This window comes from Manacus candei, unplaced genomic scaffold, assembly GCF_025592945.1.
Source record: "Manacus candei isolate 608988 ecotype Guabito, Panama unplaced genomic scaffold, ASM2559294v1 h1tg000114l, whole genome shotgun sequence".
NCBI lineage: Eukaryota > Metazoa > Chordata > Aves > Passeriformes > Pipridae > Manacus > Manacus candei.
In genome coordinates, this window is record NW_026138162.1 from 1,334,377 (window position 1) to 1,350,462 (window position 16,086).

Sequence of the window (16,086 nt, forward strand, 5' to 3'; positions counted from 1 at the left end):
TTATTTGACTTGATGCAGATGTTACAAAGTGTAAGTTATTGCTAGTGAAGGTTTTTGTTTGTTGTACTACACAAGATGACACAGTTAAATTTTACTCCAGCTACTGTTAACTACTTTAGTAGAACAATATTTCAGAAGTTAAAGGAAAAAAAGTCTTCAGAAGCCCAATATGTTTCTTGCCCCTAACTTGTCAGAATAGTATGACCTTTTAAAGGAAGCTGACTTAATTAAAAGCTCTTTAGTGCCTTCATAGCTCTTTCAGTATAAAAGGAGAATGAGTTCTGCTTCTGGGTACCTGGAAAAGATAATTTTCCATTCTTTTACTCAAACCTTGCGTGAACTGCTTGTTTATTTTTTCTTCTTGTGCAGTGGTAATTTTTGGACAAGGCAATGAAACTGTTGTATGCAAGGGTTCTGAGAAGGCAGCAAATTTTGTTCTTTTCTTTCCTTTTCAGGCACCAAGATGTGACAGGTTTTTCTTTAACTCTGTTGTGTACCAACGCAAACCTCCTAATCCTTCCAATTATTTTAGAGAAGAAGAATAAGTGATTTTTACTTCTGAGACCTGGTTGCTATATAGATTTATGTGGAGCTCCAGGGAGTAAAATATTCCCTATTTTACACCGTACTATGTTACACTGCTTCTTCCTTAGAAAGAAAAGGAGGTACCTCATGGGCCTGGAACTAGAGTCAGCATCTTTAAATTATTATTGCTGAGGAAATCACTACAAAAATGATGAAAAAATAAATGGTTTTGAAGACTCTTTAACAGCTTTTCTAACTCATCAATTAATGTAGTGAAAGAAGAAAAATGGAGAAATTACAAGATTTTCCCCCACATTTATTTATTTATCATCCTTCAAGAAGAATATATGCCTTTGGAAAGGGAGATCTATGCTTTAAAATATAGTTCTCCTGTGACTTTAACTCAGCAGAAGTAGGGTTGCTAAAAATCGGCTCTCTTTTCCTCCCTCAAGCTCCCAGCCATTCTTCTCCTCCAGTCCTCCCAACAGTATTAGCATTTAAACAATTGCAGTCTGTTGGACTGGGGAATTGGTCTACTAAAAGAAAAAGCTAAAAATTAAGTAGTTCTTTGATTTATTTTTCTAATGTTTCAGTTTAGTTCATAAAGTACAGCAGATTTTGAGACTTAACTGCAGCTTTCTTGGGTAACAGAGAAAATGCAGGAGCTGGTACTTTGACTTTGGGGGTGAATATATTATTAGACATTTTGGGGAACTAAGCATGCAAAGAATTCTAGGGTTCAAGTTATACCAAAATAATGCATCATTTTTTTATGAGTTGCAATGGGAAAATAAGCAATAAAGTAAGATTTAGAGTATCTTAGAATGTTAAGATGAACTATTTGCTTACTTTTACTTTTTTTTCCCCCCTCTCTATAGGCTGGTAGAAGTGGAAAGACAGTCCCAGAATTGGAAAAAACAATTGGTTTGATGAAAAAGGTTGTAGAGAAACTCCAAAGAGAAAACGAAGAACTGAAGAAAGCACCAGCTGTGGTTTCAAATGAGAAATTACTTGGTCTTGAACAGGAAAATGAGGGGCTAAAGGTACTGAATTATCTCCAGTGACTATATTTAGGTAACAGTTTATATGCAAGTTAGTAAAAAAAATGAAGCAGCAAGGCTGTTGTTGATATTGATTGGCACAAGTGTTTTAAAAATATGAAACATATAGAACAGAAAAGCAGAACTTAATTTTAGCATAACATACTGGATAAGGTATGTTGTACTTTAAGGATATATTTAATTATTTGACAAAATGTTATGTTTATTGTGCTATGTAACAGCTGTAACTATGCTGTGTTTTAAAAATTGAAATCTGAAATTTTCTACTAAGCAATGTATATGTGCTTTAACAAACTGTTTGATATTTAGTCTGAAATGGAAAAAATGAAACGTGATCTGGGGGACCAGCTGAGTATGCGTTTTGAATCTAAAACCAAAGGAATGGAAAAAGTCATTGCTGAAAACGAAAGACTGCGTAAAGAACTGAAAAAGGTACGGTCATTATAATGCATCCCTTTACTCCACTGGTTGTGGCAAGTATATAAATACATGGTTGGTTTGTTTGTTTGTTTTTTAATGGTTGACATAGCACTGATGTTGCTATGACAGATTTTTTTCATTATATGTAGAGAAGAGATATCCAAGGACTAGGGCAAGACAGAATTAAGAAATTGAAGTGCTAGTAATCCTGGATGCAGTTTTCCTCTAAATCAGCCTATGTCACCATCATTTTAGATAATACTGTGTTTCATGTAAGGTTAAGTATTCTATAAACATTTGGTTTTACTGAACAACAGGAAGCTGACAGTGGAGAGAAGCTACGAATAGTGAAGAATAACTTGGAGATATTAAATGAAAAGTTAACTGTACAGCTGGAGGAAACCATTAAGAAGCTAAATTTGGCTGAGAGCCAACTTGATGGAGCTGACAGCAAAAGCTGGAAGTCTATTGTAACAAGGTAGGAATTAAAAATGTAGTAAGGAAGATAAACACAAGTGTTAAATCCTCTTTAAATATTAACAAACAAGTTACACTTTCATAATTTTTCATCTCTCTTTTGAAGATAGTTTTATATTATCCATAATTTATTTTCTGTTTCTATATTAATATATAGAATCAGTATACAGATCTCTGATATGAATCTAGCAGAGACCTAGTGTCTTTAAATACTGGCCTTGTTAGCTGTTTCCTCTATATAGAAGCCAGTTATTTATCTCCATTCTTCAGATCGGCTCTAGATCTCTGGATAGTTCAGGTAAAGGAAGTATTTTGTGTTCTCTGCTGCTTGAACATATTGTATTTTTGCTCTGTGCAATGTCAGCATTTCTGCTGAACACAGAAAGTATTTCAATAATTTACTGCATGAACAACAATCTGAAACAAAAAATTGAAGCCAGAAACCTGCATTTTCCAGTTGAGTAGCATTTGAATCTACCTTTAACCATATGAATGTGCAGAGGTGTGTTAGAAAAGCCACTGTGATTTCTATAGTCTTTGGGACAAGTAGGCACAGCAGAAGATCCTTCCTGTGTGTTTGTAGGCCCAGAATTGCAGCCAGCCTGCTGCTTTTTGTAGATTCTGCTTTTTGTAGAAGGGAGAAAAACTGAGATCAGCCATATCTTTTCCAGTATATAAAATGAAGTTTGAGAATCACCATTTCTAGATTTTTAGATAAAACTCAGACTTGGAAATCAGCATCAAAAATTTGTTTGCTAATACTAGTAAATGTGAACAACTCTTTAGCAATAAGTTATCTGAAACTTACCTATCACTTGTATCACACAACATGGAACAAACTAAAAAGAAGTTTTATGATTGTATGCCTAAGTTGTAAAGCAGAATTACTTTTTAATTTATCTTTACCTCCACAATTAGTGGAATTTTATACTTTTTCTGTGACAACCTACTTACACAGGCTGGAGATCTTAACTCTACAGCCTGAACAGCTCTAATTCCATTCATTCTTTTCTAGAAACAAGCTCTTTTGCTCTGTGGTTTCTGGTTTGCTGACAGATATGATTTTGGCAAATGGTCACTCCAAAGCCATGGTCAGTCCAAGAAGCGTTACTATTAAACCCATTTCATTAATGAGCTGTGACTAGCACAAAAATAGTAGTTGTATGTCACACTAACATACAGATGAACAGATATAATGAACAGATTGATATAGAATATTCATTATATATATATCTCAAGATATGTTCACATGAAATATGCTCATGATTCATCAAAGTGAACAAGGAAGGAGAATTTTGCCCTTCTTGAGGCAAGTTTTTAGTTGGATATCATCTCATAGTGCTAGACCTCAGAAAAGGACAAAAGAAATGTAACAATGCTTAGGCTATTAAGAGAAATAAGCAGCCTGTGTCCTGCATAAGGGTTGAATAGAGCAAATTTTTGGTAAAAAATCCTTAGGTCTGGAGTCCTGTATGATCTCAGGGTGAGATCAGATGATGTACTGCAAAAGTACTCTTGAACAGTTGTAAACAGAAGTGAAAGGTATCTACAAAATCAGAACCTCTGACAGTAATCTTATTAGGGCAGAAAATCAGCTGGACAGGAGAGAGATTTCTCTGATTTCATCTTAGGTCAGATCACTGTTGATATCCAAGATTTTACCCACTTTCGTCTTGCAATCCCACACGATCCCTTGGGGGAGTTCTTATGCTTCTCTGGCATATTGCTGAGCCATTTCATTTCACTAAGACTTCAGAAAGCCATTCCTTTTTTTCCCCATACTATCTAGTGAGATAAAATGTCTCTATGCAAGGTCATATTTAGCATAAGGAAGGTGGGCAAAACTGGCTGCTGACCACAGGAGAAAGATACAAACATGCAGTGAAGATGGTAGGCCTTTAACAGCTAGTGTAGGTTCAATAGTTTTAATACAGTTATTCTTTTAGTTCTTCACTTCTTTGGAAGAACATTTCTACTTAGTCCTATATACTTGATAGAGATACGTAGTTGTGTAGACAGCTATAAAACACATGGTTGTGCTTAATTGTACTTGCCTATTTCAGCTTGTGAATAAAAACTTTTATGTGCATTTAATTTAACATGAATTTAAAGTAAGTTAATAACATTAAGAAATTACTAATCCAGAGGAGCTGCTTGAGGCACTTTAACATGCAATCCACCTCACTAGCACATATTCCAAAGCATATGTGGTAACAGAAAGTATTCAATAGGGCAAAGGGGTATCATCCAAGGGACCCTTCAGAAGGCTCTTTGATGTGGAGCAAAATGTTTGCTGTCTGATAATCCACTTCAGATGGGAGACTGGACTACATGATCTCCAGAGGTACCTTCCAACATTTTGGATTCTACACAAACCTTTTTGTAGCCTTGTACGGCTGAAAGCAAAATGGAATCATTCTCAGACTGCTGTTACTTCAGGGTAAAATAATTTATTGTAGAACAGTTTTGCCCTTGGAGTCTTCCTCTTCTGTATCTGTATTAGCCCTTTTCTCAGTACATTATTTTCCATAAATTATTAAATAATAAGAAAAATACTGTCAAAGGTACAACAAGGACCCAACCAGTCGACATACTGCATCAGTAGCAGGCATCCTTTTAGCATGAAGTAGTTTGGGGTTTATGTGCAATAGCATGAAAAGATTCCCATCACCCTTTAATAAAAGGTAGACACAAAGAAAGATCCACAAAAGTGTAATATCTGGAAAAGCTTTTATTCTAAGATTAAATATGTATTTTTCATTATGCTTCTTTCAGCACCCTGTATTTATAAGACCAGTAATTATTTTAAGGCCAATGCCCCAAGCATATTTTAGGGTTTATTTTATGGCATTTATTCTCATATTTAAATCTGCATTTCTGCCCTTTTCTTTTTCTAAATAAAACTACTACCAGGATGCATGAAACTAAGTTGAAGGAAATGGAAATGGATATTGCTAAAAAAACCCAAAGCATTGCTGACCTTAAACGGTTGCTTCAGGAAGCAAGAGAACGTGAACACAATGCCGATAAAAATTTACAAGATCTAAAAGAACAAGTGAGTAAAATTTAGCCAGATGACTCTGAGAATAGAATGATTATTATTAATTTATGTCTTTCTAATGTCTGTAGTGGCAAAGTAGTTATTTTTTCTCTAATCCTTTCTTTTACAGTTTTTTTAGTCATAGTTGCCTCAAATATATTTACATATTTTAGCCAATTAATGAGGTTTACCACATATTATCAATATATATTCTTGACTTGCAGCCTTAGGGGGAAACTGTGTTTTTCTGCTATGTTCTTCTGTATGCCTTTTTTTACTATAGTTTCACTAATCACATGGAAGCCTGTAAGTACAGATACTTCCAATGGTCTTTAAAATCCTTCTAGCTTGTTCTGCAGACTTCTCTACTCCTTACAGGTTTTCGGTGGGGAGGATTGACTTAGCCATCCTAAATGGGATCTTGATTTGTTTCCAACACGGCCTCTTACATGTAGCCTCTCATAAGTCTTTCAGATACTATTTTATGTGTGGAAGAGGTGATGTAATTTTAAAACTCAGGTACCTTTGAAAAGATGTACCACATTCTGGCTTTTAAGTACTCCAGAGATGCAGTCCTAGGACTATTCACCTAGGTCAGCTTCCATCTTCTCGTTTGTTAATATGTACGTGTTTTCTTCCCCACACTGTACAATGATCTTGTACCAGCCATTTTCAGTGTAAGGCATCAAATACAAAACTTGCAGTGTGGGAATTCATATGTATATTATGTAAGAAAGTAGATGTGTTCAATAAATAGAACTTGGAATTGATTCCTAAAAAACAACCATTTTGTTAATTTTTGCTTGTTTTCCCTTTTCTATAATGTCAGCGTTATTAACATGAAGTGTATCCCAGCAGCAAAATTAACTCAGAGATAAAAATCTTTCATTATGTGGTACCCAGATGCTTACCATTTTAGGTAGAATCAGAACAAAAGCCTATCATTAACAGTAGCCTCATGAGGGTTCATAAATTGTCACCACATTCATAAACTGTATATTATCTTCTATTTAGAACACTATTTTTTTTGCTTTAGCATCTTTACCAAAAGGCACTTCTAGAGGCTTGTTCCCTCTCTGGTCAGGGACCTATTCTAACTTAATGACTGCAGGTCATACCTAGTCAATGTACACTCATTTGGGTTTTCACAGCAAAATTACAGGCTTTTCATATTATCTTTCAAAAGGAACTTGAACACCTAGGGATGCAAATAAGTACATCAGTAGTATTTTTAAAGCACTTAATGATTTAGGCATATCACTTCCTTAAGCATCTGTATAAATTATGCTGATGTAGCTATGTGTCTAACTTTGTTTGTAAATCTAACTTCTGAATACTTTTTTTTTCATCCTTCATGAAATATGTAGCAATGATCTATGCAAACTTTGAAAAGGCTGCTGAGAATTAGCTTCATACAAACTGTCAGTAGATGAACACTTGGTTTCTTTTTTTTTGATAACCTAGTACTTGGTCACATCTTTAGTATTATTTTCATTCATTTTTTAATCCTGGGTCCAAGAAAACTGTCTGAACTGTGTTGTTCATGGATGCTGTTTTCATAAGTAAAACTTTCTTCATTTTTCTTTTAAGATTAAGCTTCTCAAATATCTTCCTGAAGGTGCAAGGACAGAGCAAAGGCTCATCAAGGAGCTTCAGCTTTTAAGGTAACGTACTTCTAAGTAAATAAATACCTCAGCCGATATGCATGAAATAAGAATGACCAGGAAATGTCTATTGCACATTTCTAGTTAAAGTTCTAAAATACTTTAATAATTTTTAAAAATTATTCTAAAATTGTTTTATATTCCAGATTAACTAATAATCAATTAGAAAAAGAAAAAGCAGAACTACTGCACCAGATGGAGCACCACAGACACACCTATACAAGTGAAGATCTGGCAGCTGGTAATAATCTTCAATACCTAAAATAAAGATCTTCCTATTTAGAGCCTAAAACTATTTTTACTAAATATATTTGTGCAAAGTGATAATAAATCTAAAGAACTGTTTGATTTAGATTAATGCCAAAATAGTGTAAACTGTAGCAGACTAAGGCCTTGGATTTTTGAGTACATATACAAGCCTTTTGTAGAGAATTCTTAGTAAAAATCTCCATAATCAATTATCCTGAGCAAGAGACTGTAATCTTTGCATGATTTTTTTCCTCACAAGGTGTGTAGTTCATGCCACCACTTGTTTTATTAGCCTCAAAAGACTGTTTGTAAGATATCAGTCATTCACTAAAATACTCTTTTGCTTTGGGTTCTAAGCTGCTAGAGAATGACTGCCCACTTCCAGATAGCAGCTCTGTGAATAACTTAAGGTTTAGCAGGCATCAGTCCCATGGGAAAAGCAGAGCACTACGGAGTAGCACATTGCCATATGACTGGAAGAATAAAACCAAAACAAACTAACCCTCTTGAATTTAAGAATACACATAACAAGATCCTAATGTTATTTCCAGACTTCCTGAGCTTAATTCAGAGAAAGCGTACATGTCATATTTCTCAGAAGTGTGCTAACATACTGGTCACTGGACTACATTCAATCACAAGAACTAGATGCCACTGTCTAATTTTTACAAGAACTAAGGAAAAGCCCAGATGACTTGAATTTTTGGTGATCCCAGCTGGGTTTACACACTTCAACTGTTTCAGCTTTCAGGAGACGCAGAACTACTTGAACAAGATTATTTGTGCCATGGATTTTCATTACTTTAAATTTCATAAAAAATCATCATTATTTTTACAGGGCATAATGAAATTGTAGAGAAGGATAAAATAGTTGACCTCCAGACACAGCTAAAAGCCCTAGAGCTGGAAAAACAGCAATTAAAGGTGAGTTGCAAGGATCATCCTAGGCAAGATAACGAGTAAAATTACGGTTAGCTAGAAAGAGCTGTTTAATATCTAAATTAATATTTAATGACCAAGTCAATTTCAAACCATTATGTTTACAAAGCCTATTTTGTTTTTAGTGAATGTGCTGTTTATGGGTAGAGTTTTTTTGTCTCTAGATAACATCCTTATTATCTCATCATTTAACCTCAAGACAAAGGAAAAAAAGTTGTGCTGTATTAACAAAGTTCTTGATAAAGGTGGAACTCCTTCATTCTTTTCAATAGGAGGAGACAAAAAAGCTGAGAAGAGAATTAGAAAACTATGACCGTTCCTTTTTTGAAGAACTTGAGGATCTGAAATATAACTACAATGAAGAAGTAAAAAAAAATATAATCTTAGAAGAGAAGTTGAAGCAGCTTTCTGAAGAGTTTGGCATCCAAGTGCATAGTCCAGGCAACACTGCTGTTGATTAGGCTACTGTTTAGTATTCTCAGCATTGATACAAAAAATAAATTCCACAGCAGTTATGTAATATTAATTTGTCTGTGGTTATCTTAGAATAATACAAGTCTCTTAAAGTTACATTAGTTTGCACACACCTAAGAATGCAGAATTGGATTAGTCAAGTTATATACTTTCATATACATCAGTCAAAATAAAAGTGAGTTTTACCTCTCCCAGCTCCTTCACAGTATCACATTTTAATTCAGAACAGTTAAACTGGGTAATACACAGGTTTCAGGTGAAGTTGAAACCTTGGGCTTATCCTAAAAGTTGAGAAACTCTTATAATGTCAGCATATGTAGCTAAGTGTGCTAAATTCCAGATTAATAAGAATAGATAATTTGCACTTGCTGTCTCATCTGACCATGCTGTTTAACTCTGAACTCAGGGTCAGTATGTGGGATGGCTGTATTTACATCCCTGGTTATTTTTACCTCAATTTTAAAAAACCCAAGAACAAAGAACTGAAAATTAAATTGGTATTTCAGCCAAACCAATGGTATTTTTGTACATAATTGATTTTTTATTTTGTATATTTTATATAGCTGGATGTATACTTTTATAGCAGAAATAAAATAAAACCAACTCAAACAATCATTCAGTCTCACCTTTATTATTTATATGCCTTACTGTACTTAATATACCCTTGAAGTTTCCTAATTGAGATGCAGTTGTAAGTGGAAATTATTAAGCCATGTCTCTCTCCAATTACTAAGGATCTCCAAAATAAAACTAGTATACTTTCTATTATTTATTCTTTTTGTCCCAAAATAGTGGAAGTGCCCATAGGATAGAGAGTAATTGGGGTTTCAAGTAATAGCATAATGCTTATGTTAAATAATACAGGGAAAAGTCTTGCCCTATAAGAAACTGTTACTACTTAAAAAAAAGTTATCAAATTTTAGACAAATTCTGGTCCCATCAGAAATATGTTCTTTACTGTAAAGAAACTAGATCCTAAATCTGAATCCTACATATAATAGCGTCATAACAATTATATTTTTACAAGTGCAACCTATGTAACTTTTCCATTTGATTGCATTCATTAACTAAGCTTTTAGAACGACCCATTGATAGACAACAATACTTCTTACACTTAATACTGACAGTTTCCAGAAATGGGTTCAAAAGTTAAGGATTTTTCAGAAAAGAAAATAAACATGCTGGAAGCTAGATCTCGCTCTGGCTGTCAGATCTCTGTTATCTAAAATTAGTCATTTAGGATAAACTTAAAATGATACAGTACCTGGGCTGTTGCCTAAGCTGGTAGATTATTTGTAAAAAGTTCTGTGGTAGACACAAGTAAGAGGAATGCAGCACACGGGACAATTAACTTAGAAGCAGAAAATTTTAAGCATCAAACTTGATATCTTTGAGTCTGTCAAATCTTTGACCATCCAAGTTTGAGAAATGGTGAAACAAACTCTTTGGTTCAAAGTCACATTCATATTTAGTTCTATTAAAAGAAATTACAACAGGCTGAGAATTCAGGTATGTCTCTGCAAGCGGCCAGGGTAAATCAAGATGATGGCGATGGAGCTAAAATAAAAAGAAAGAAGATCAACTCAGCAATTTTGATAAAGTAGCACAACTTCCAGGTTGGGAGGGTGTGGGTATGTGTGGGTTCTAGGATCCTCTGCATTAGGGCACTTCAAACCATTAATCAGTTATCTGAATAATATGAGTAACAATGAAGCACAAAAGGCAAACTAGAACCAAGGTGTCCTCCACAGTTTCAGAAATAATACAAACGTGCTAATTAAAAAAAATCACATTCTTATTAATAATACTTGTTCCATAAGTCATCAATACAAGAAACTAATTTTTAAATAAAAGAATTAAGATTTAAAATTAATGATTCCTATACAGAGAGGCAAGAAAATACTATGTTCTCAATTACTTTGTTAGCATAATGTTGGGAATGAAAATGTTCAATGTCATCATTGCAGTGATTCAGTGGCTTGACTAATTCTACTGTCATCTCATTTGATGGAGGAAATTTATTATTAAAAAATTTGGAAAAAGAGACAAAAAATGAGTACTGTACAATACTTCACGTGCTGTGAATTACTGTAGTGTTTTTCACATGTCTATCCTTATATTTACCTTGATTAAACACCCATCATGGCAGTGCCACACAATTCCTTCAACTTTACCCTCACTGCAGCTTTCAAACCAAGACAATATGTCGTTTTGCTTCAAAGTAGGTGGATTCTTTATTTCAAATGCTCCATGTGGTACCAGAAGATGTACAGGGTGCTTCTTGCTTCCTAATCCTATGTTTAAAGAAACAAATATATTCCTGTTAGTTAACATGTGATACCTTAAAATTTTTCTCATTTTCGTTACTGTGGCTATCTTAAAAGTACTCTGTGGATTTCTATTAGATACTACAATATCATCCTGCCTTTAACAAAACCTTAAGTGTATTTTTAAGTATCAGATGCAGCTGTCTATTCTCACATTTTAATTTATTTATTTAAATCTCCTTCTCCTTTGAATAAAATAAACATGACACAGAGATTTTACAGTTGTATGTTTTGTCCTTCTGGTCACCTCCTCAGTAACTGTAATGCTACTGGCTAAATTCTTCACACTTCAGATCACAGTCAATGGCACAAACATCTTAGTTCCAGAAAATCTGGCATATCTTTTCATGAATATGGATGAATACTTAAGCCAGGCTGTTAACAACTGCATTGCCTCTTCACTGACTGTTCAACACAAATCTTCATTTAAGAATACAGCTACTGAATTTTTTTTTTTTTGCAGTTCTTTTTATGTACTAGGAAAATGCTTAGACCAGATATGACTGTCCTTGCAAGTTATCCTGACAGCAAAGCTCTGAAATTAGAACTCACTTGTGCTCATATCCAATTGTTTTTTTGTTATAAGGCTTTTAAAGGAAGAAGCCACAACCAAAATTTAGCTTAAATTACACTGCCTTAAAAAAATTCCTTTTTCATAATTTAAAAATTGCAACTTATGACTAATTCTAGGGGCTCCAAAAATGGTTGAATAAAATTTTCTACTTCAATGGACTAAACAGCATCAGAAGAGCAAGTAAAAAAAGTGAAGAAAAGGCACCAAGAAACAATCTTAAAAAGTTATTTTAATATTTTAATAGTAATATTTAAAACAGCTTTTCCAGTCAAAATATTTTTTGAAAGACTAAAGCAAAGCATTTTTATAGCACTGAGGTTTAATAGAGATAACTAGTCCCATGACAACTAAGCTTTCTAAGGTATTTTTGGGTGACTGTTCCTTCAGCTAGCCCTTTCTCTCCCTTCTATGAAGGTTGCTACCAGAGAACTTTTAAAAAAAACTTACACGAAGAAAATGCATAGTTTTCACTCAAAAATAGCACTAAATTGAAAAAGTATTTAAGCACAGACCATACAAACTTACCATATGGATTTGCATTAATATTAGTCCCAATAAGCTCCAATGTTTGTTCTAGAAGTTCTGATAACGGCACTGGACTGATTTCCAGAAGCCCTGGGTCAGCATGGCGTTTCAATACCAGTGCTATTTCAGCCTCATAATTTATAACAGATGAGTGCCAGCAATACTGCTTACTATTTTTCTCCACAGGCACCCAACCTATGAGAAAACACTGCATTTTACCAAAGTAAGCATCTCAAGTTATTAAGTATGCACTAGACCTGTACATGCATTTAAAAAAAACAAAACAAAACAAGAAACCACAGTTAACTACAAACAGAAAGAGTAACAAGAGAAACTGTCGTGTGTCAGAAGAATGTAAATGTGACATTTATGCTTTCCTGGATAGTGAATGAATGACATTACAACTCTTTTTTTTTTAAATACAATAACTGCTATTTTTAACTCTGGAACTAATTCAAATTCACTCCAAAATTCACACACCCACCCTCACCCACCCCTTTCCCCAATTTTACCTGTGCTGCATCATAGGTACCTGGCATATGTCCATTTTCATCGGGCAATGGATTGCCATTAGAGAACTCTAAGTCCTTTGCTGGAATCCAGGTATCTGGAACAGGCTTGAAATCCTCTTCAATATTCCATGCAAATTCTAAACATATAAATGCGACATTTAGTTTTCAGCAAACTGTTAGCCAATTTTGCTAACAGTTTTCAATGTTTGTTGTTTTTCAATGCAATTATTAAAGTACCATTGATCTAAACCTTGTTTTACAGACAGTAGTCCCAGTTACTTCATACAAGCACCAATATCTGTAGCACTCAAGTAGTCTACAATTAGGATGGTTTAAAGAAGCACGTAGCCTTTAAGTAGTTTAAAAGTTCAAAAACTAACTAAGATTAAAAAAATAGCTCCCTATGCCAGTTTAAACCTCTCTCAAAGCAAAGAGTGACGTTAAAAAAATTGGAGCAGGATCACTGACATTTCCCATGTTAGACTAGTTTTTCCAACTGGCTAACTTACTTTGCCAAAAAGAAGGAAAGAAATCTTCACAGACCTTTGCAATCTTTCAATGAATGCAAGAATTGTCTAAACTTTTTTTCGCCTTGTTTGCTGGGTCTTCGATCCAGTCTGGCCCATAGATAGGGTTGCCCTAGCGTTTCCAGAGAGAGAAAACCAGCATGTTACTGAGGTAACCATACACTGCAGAGTACTGAAATCAACTGTGTAACACGCAAGAATTCTCAACTGCCACTAGAGAAATTTTATATCCAAATCTGCTATTTAAAGTCATAAGTTACACTATATGAATCTAAAAATCTATTTTAGATTCTAGATACAGTCTTGCCTAATATAATACAAAGTTTTTTACAATTTCACGGAAAGGCAAGAACCCCAGTGATGCAATGAATCACAGTCTTCTCATTTCCACCCCAACTCCATAATTCTATTAATCTTCCCCAAGGAAATCAGACGCTATTATACAAGTCCCAGTGTGCAAGGAAGACTTACTAATACATTTTAAAACTGGAATAGTTCCTGGATTGTCATGTTCACTTAAACCATACTTCATGTATTTTAGAGACTAAAATTTGTAACACCTTCAGAAACACCTGCTAAGTCTATGGTAGCTATTACTTTGTGGTCAAGATGCTTCATGACAGTTGACTTCACAACAGCTGTAAATAAATCATACCATGAAAATGAAAACTAAGTAAAGCAAGGCTTCTAGTCAGCATGAGAAATCTGCATATGGGTCTTCCTTCTTACCTTTATAGGTAGTTACGTAACAGCAGGTTCCGTCCACCTTTTCCGTAGGAATTGCATTGTGTATATCTGCTGCTAATGCCTTTCCAGATATAGTTTCAGTTGCCAAAACTTTAAATGGCTGAAAAGAAGACAAGTGGCTATGTTATTGCCTTGCTCTCATAGGGCTCCTTACAGTTGGCCTCTACTGATTTCTAACACTATCGAAACACACCCTTGTTTCTTCAACACTTGACAGTTTGCAAAATGCTCTAAGACAGAAGAACCAAGGCAATCTGTTTGCTAAAAATTTTCTCCCCCTTTCCCATTCTTGATTAGCATTCAAAGATGATTTTGCTTTCCACTTTAAATAGGGCATATAAACTAGAAGGGGTCCAGTCCAACGCTGCAATATTTTAAGATGTGCCTTCCTGTATTAGAGTGGCAATAGAAATTCCTCATGACTAGCTCTCCCAAGCTTTCAGTTTGGAGCTGAAAGTCAATAGCATCATGTTAGTGCAATACACAGACCACTGGAATGCAAGGTGGCCAAAGCATCCTGGTATTAAATACTTAGTATCAGTGCTATCAACTAAATACTTCTGTGCTTCAAAAGAGCAAAGAAATACATGATCTGTGGATCTGAAACAAGTAGCCAACTAATAGAAATTTCTAGTAAGATATTACAGCTTCTCTAACACTTTCACTACAAACATGCAAGCAGTTGTGTTTGGATTCAAATGTTCTCCTCTACAGTCATCATACTTCCTTCTTCTCTCCCCAGTCAACTTTGTCTTTTAAGATGGACACTGTCTCTTTCAGTGGACACAAAGCAAGTCCTTGTCTTGCAGAAGTCTTGAAACAGAATGCTTTTGTTACATGACATGTCTGTTTCACATTTTAGTTATAAATCTGTAACCATGACATACAGCGTATATAAAGACTAAAGATTACATGATAAAGAAAAATTTCAGGGTAGTGAGAAAACAATCCCATTGGTTTTATCAGCACCACCACCCCCTTTCTTCCCTACCAGTCAAAACCCCATTTTATCTTTGCCTAAACTTTGTAAAAAACCCCAAAACAGCATGTGCCAGTTCCAGATCTAATACCCCGTTCACTTTTCCTGTGTGAAGGAACAACAGTGTAGGGATGTACCCTTACATGACCATTTTCGATGGTGCTGGTACCCTGAGTTGAACAATTACATTACTGTCCTTTGTGCAACCATTTCAGGTCTTCGGTCCAAAAGCCAATCGCCAGTGGGACCGAGTCACCCAGCTGGATTCAAGTTCACTACGCAGCTGTTACTAAAATCAGGAAACACAAGTTGGAGATCTGCAGGTGAATGCCACCCCAACCTGCCCACGTCTCACAGCCTCAGATTAATTATTCTGTCATAAGCCTGATATTCCTTCGACCACAAAATGAAAACAAACAAAAACCAAACCAAAACAAAGAAATAGACAAGCTCCTTTTTTTTCCCTACGAGGCTCACAGGCGGGGACAGCAGAGTGGTTTGACACAGGCTCCCAATGCGGTCACGTAGGAGCGGCCTTCACTTAGAAAAAGCAAACACAACATCAGGGCGACAACATTTCTGCGTGGGGCTGAGCTGAAACGGCACCCAAAAAGCCCTTCTTCCCTGTATTTCAGGGGGAGAACCGCTACCGTGCATTTCGCTCAAAATCTGCAGCCAAACCTGTCGCCACTCGGCTGTGGCCAGGCGGCCCTGACACGGTCGGTGCTGTGGCAACCCGCGGCCCAGCGATTTCCTCCGGGCTCGTGCAGGGGCCTAGCCCCGCCTGCCTGCCTCCCGCTCCCCCGTCCCCTGCCGCCCCGGGCACCTGGCGCTCCCTCTTGGCCGACGGCTCCTTCTTCACCTCGGTGACGAACAGACAGGGCACCTTGCGCTGCACGGCGCTCCGCCGCCTCATGGCCACGGCCGCCCGCTCCCGCCGCGCCCGGCAGCGCGCCTGCGCCGCCCCGGCCGCGCTGCGCCACGGGAAATGGAGTCCGCCCGGCCCCGCCTGGGCCGCTGCTGAGCGACCGAGCACCGGGGGCGTC

The 16,086-nt window shown here is 36.1% G+C and overlaps 2 protein-coding genes across 11 annotated transcripts in view; one reads left to right on the forward strand and one right to left on the reverse strand.

Moving 5' to 3' along the window:
- The window catches only part of CEP290 (centrosomal protein 290), a 56,019-nt gene extending 46,569 nt beyond the window's left edge, over positions 1-9,450 (forward strand). For all 10 annotated transcript variants that reach the window (XM_051770013.1, XM_051770014.1, XM_051770011.1 and 7 more), the window contains 8 exons: positions 1,404-1,568; positions 1,896-2,018; positions 2,324-2,484; positions 5,397-5,538; positions 7,114-7,187; positions 7,334-7,428; positions 8,275-8,360; positions 8,648-9,450. In XM_051770013.1, coding sequence (XP_051625973.1) covers positions 1,404-1,568; positions 1,896-2,018; positions 2,324-2,484; positions 5,397-5,538; positions 7,114-7,187; positions 7,334-7,428; positions 8,275-8,360; positions 8,648-8,836 — 1,035 coding nt within the window. In that variant the 3' untranslated portion in view covers positions 8,837-9,450. The remainder of the gene's footprint in view (positions 1-1,403; positions 1,569-1,895; positions 2,019-2,323; positions 2,485-5,396; positions 5,539-7,113; positions 7,188-7,333; positions 7,429-8,274; positions 8,361-8,647) is intronic.
- A 10-nt stretch (positions 9,451-9,460) lies between these two features.
- Positions 9,461-16,009, reverse strand: CUNH12orf29 (chromosome unknown C12orf29 homolog). Its single transcript, XM_051770069.1, has 7 exons — positions 15,867-16,009; positions 14,044-14,161; positions 13,331-13,426; positions 12,808-12,924; positions 12,276-12,470; positions 10,974-11,143; positions 9,461-10,406 (listed from the first exon to the last, which is right to left on the reverse strand). The coding sequence occupies exons 1-7, from the start codon at positions 15,954-15,956 to the stop codon at positions 10,218-10,220; spliced, it is 975 nt and encodes a 324-aa protein (XP_051626029.1). The 5' UTR covers positions 15,957-16,009; the 3' UTR covers positions 9,461-10,217.
- Between the last annotated feature and the right edge of the window lie 77 nt (positions 16,010-16,086).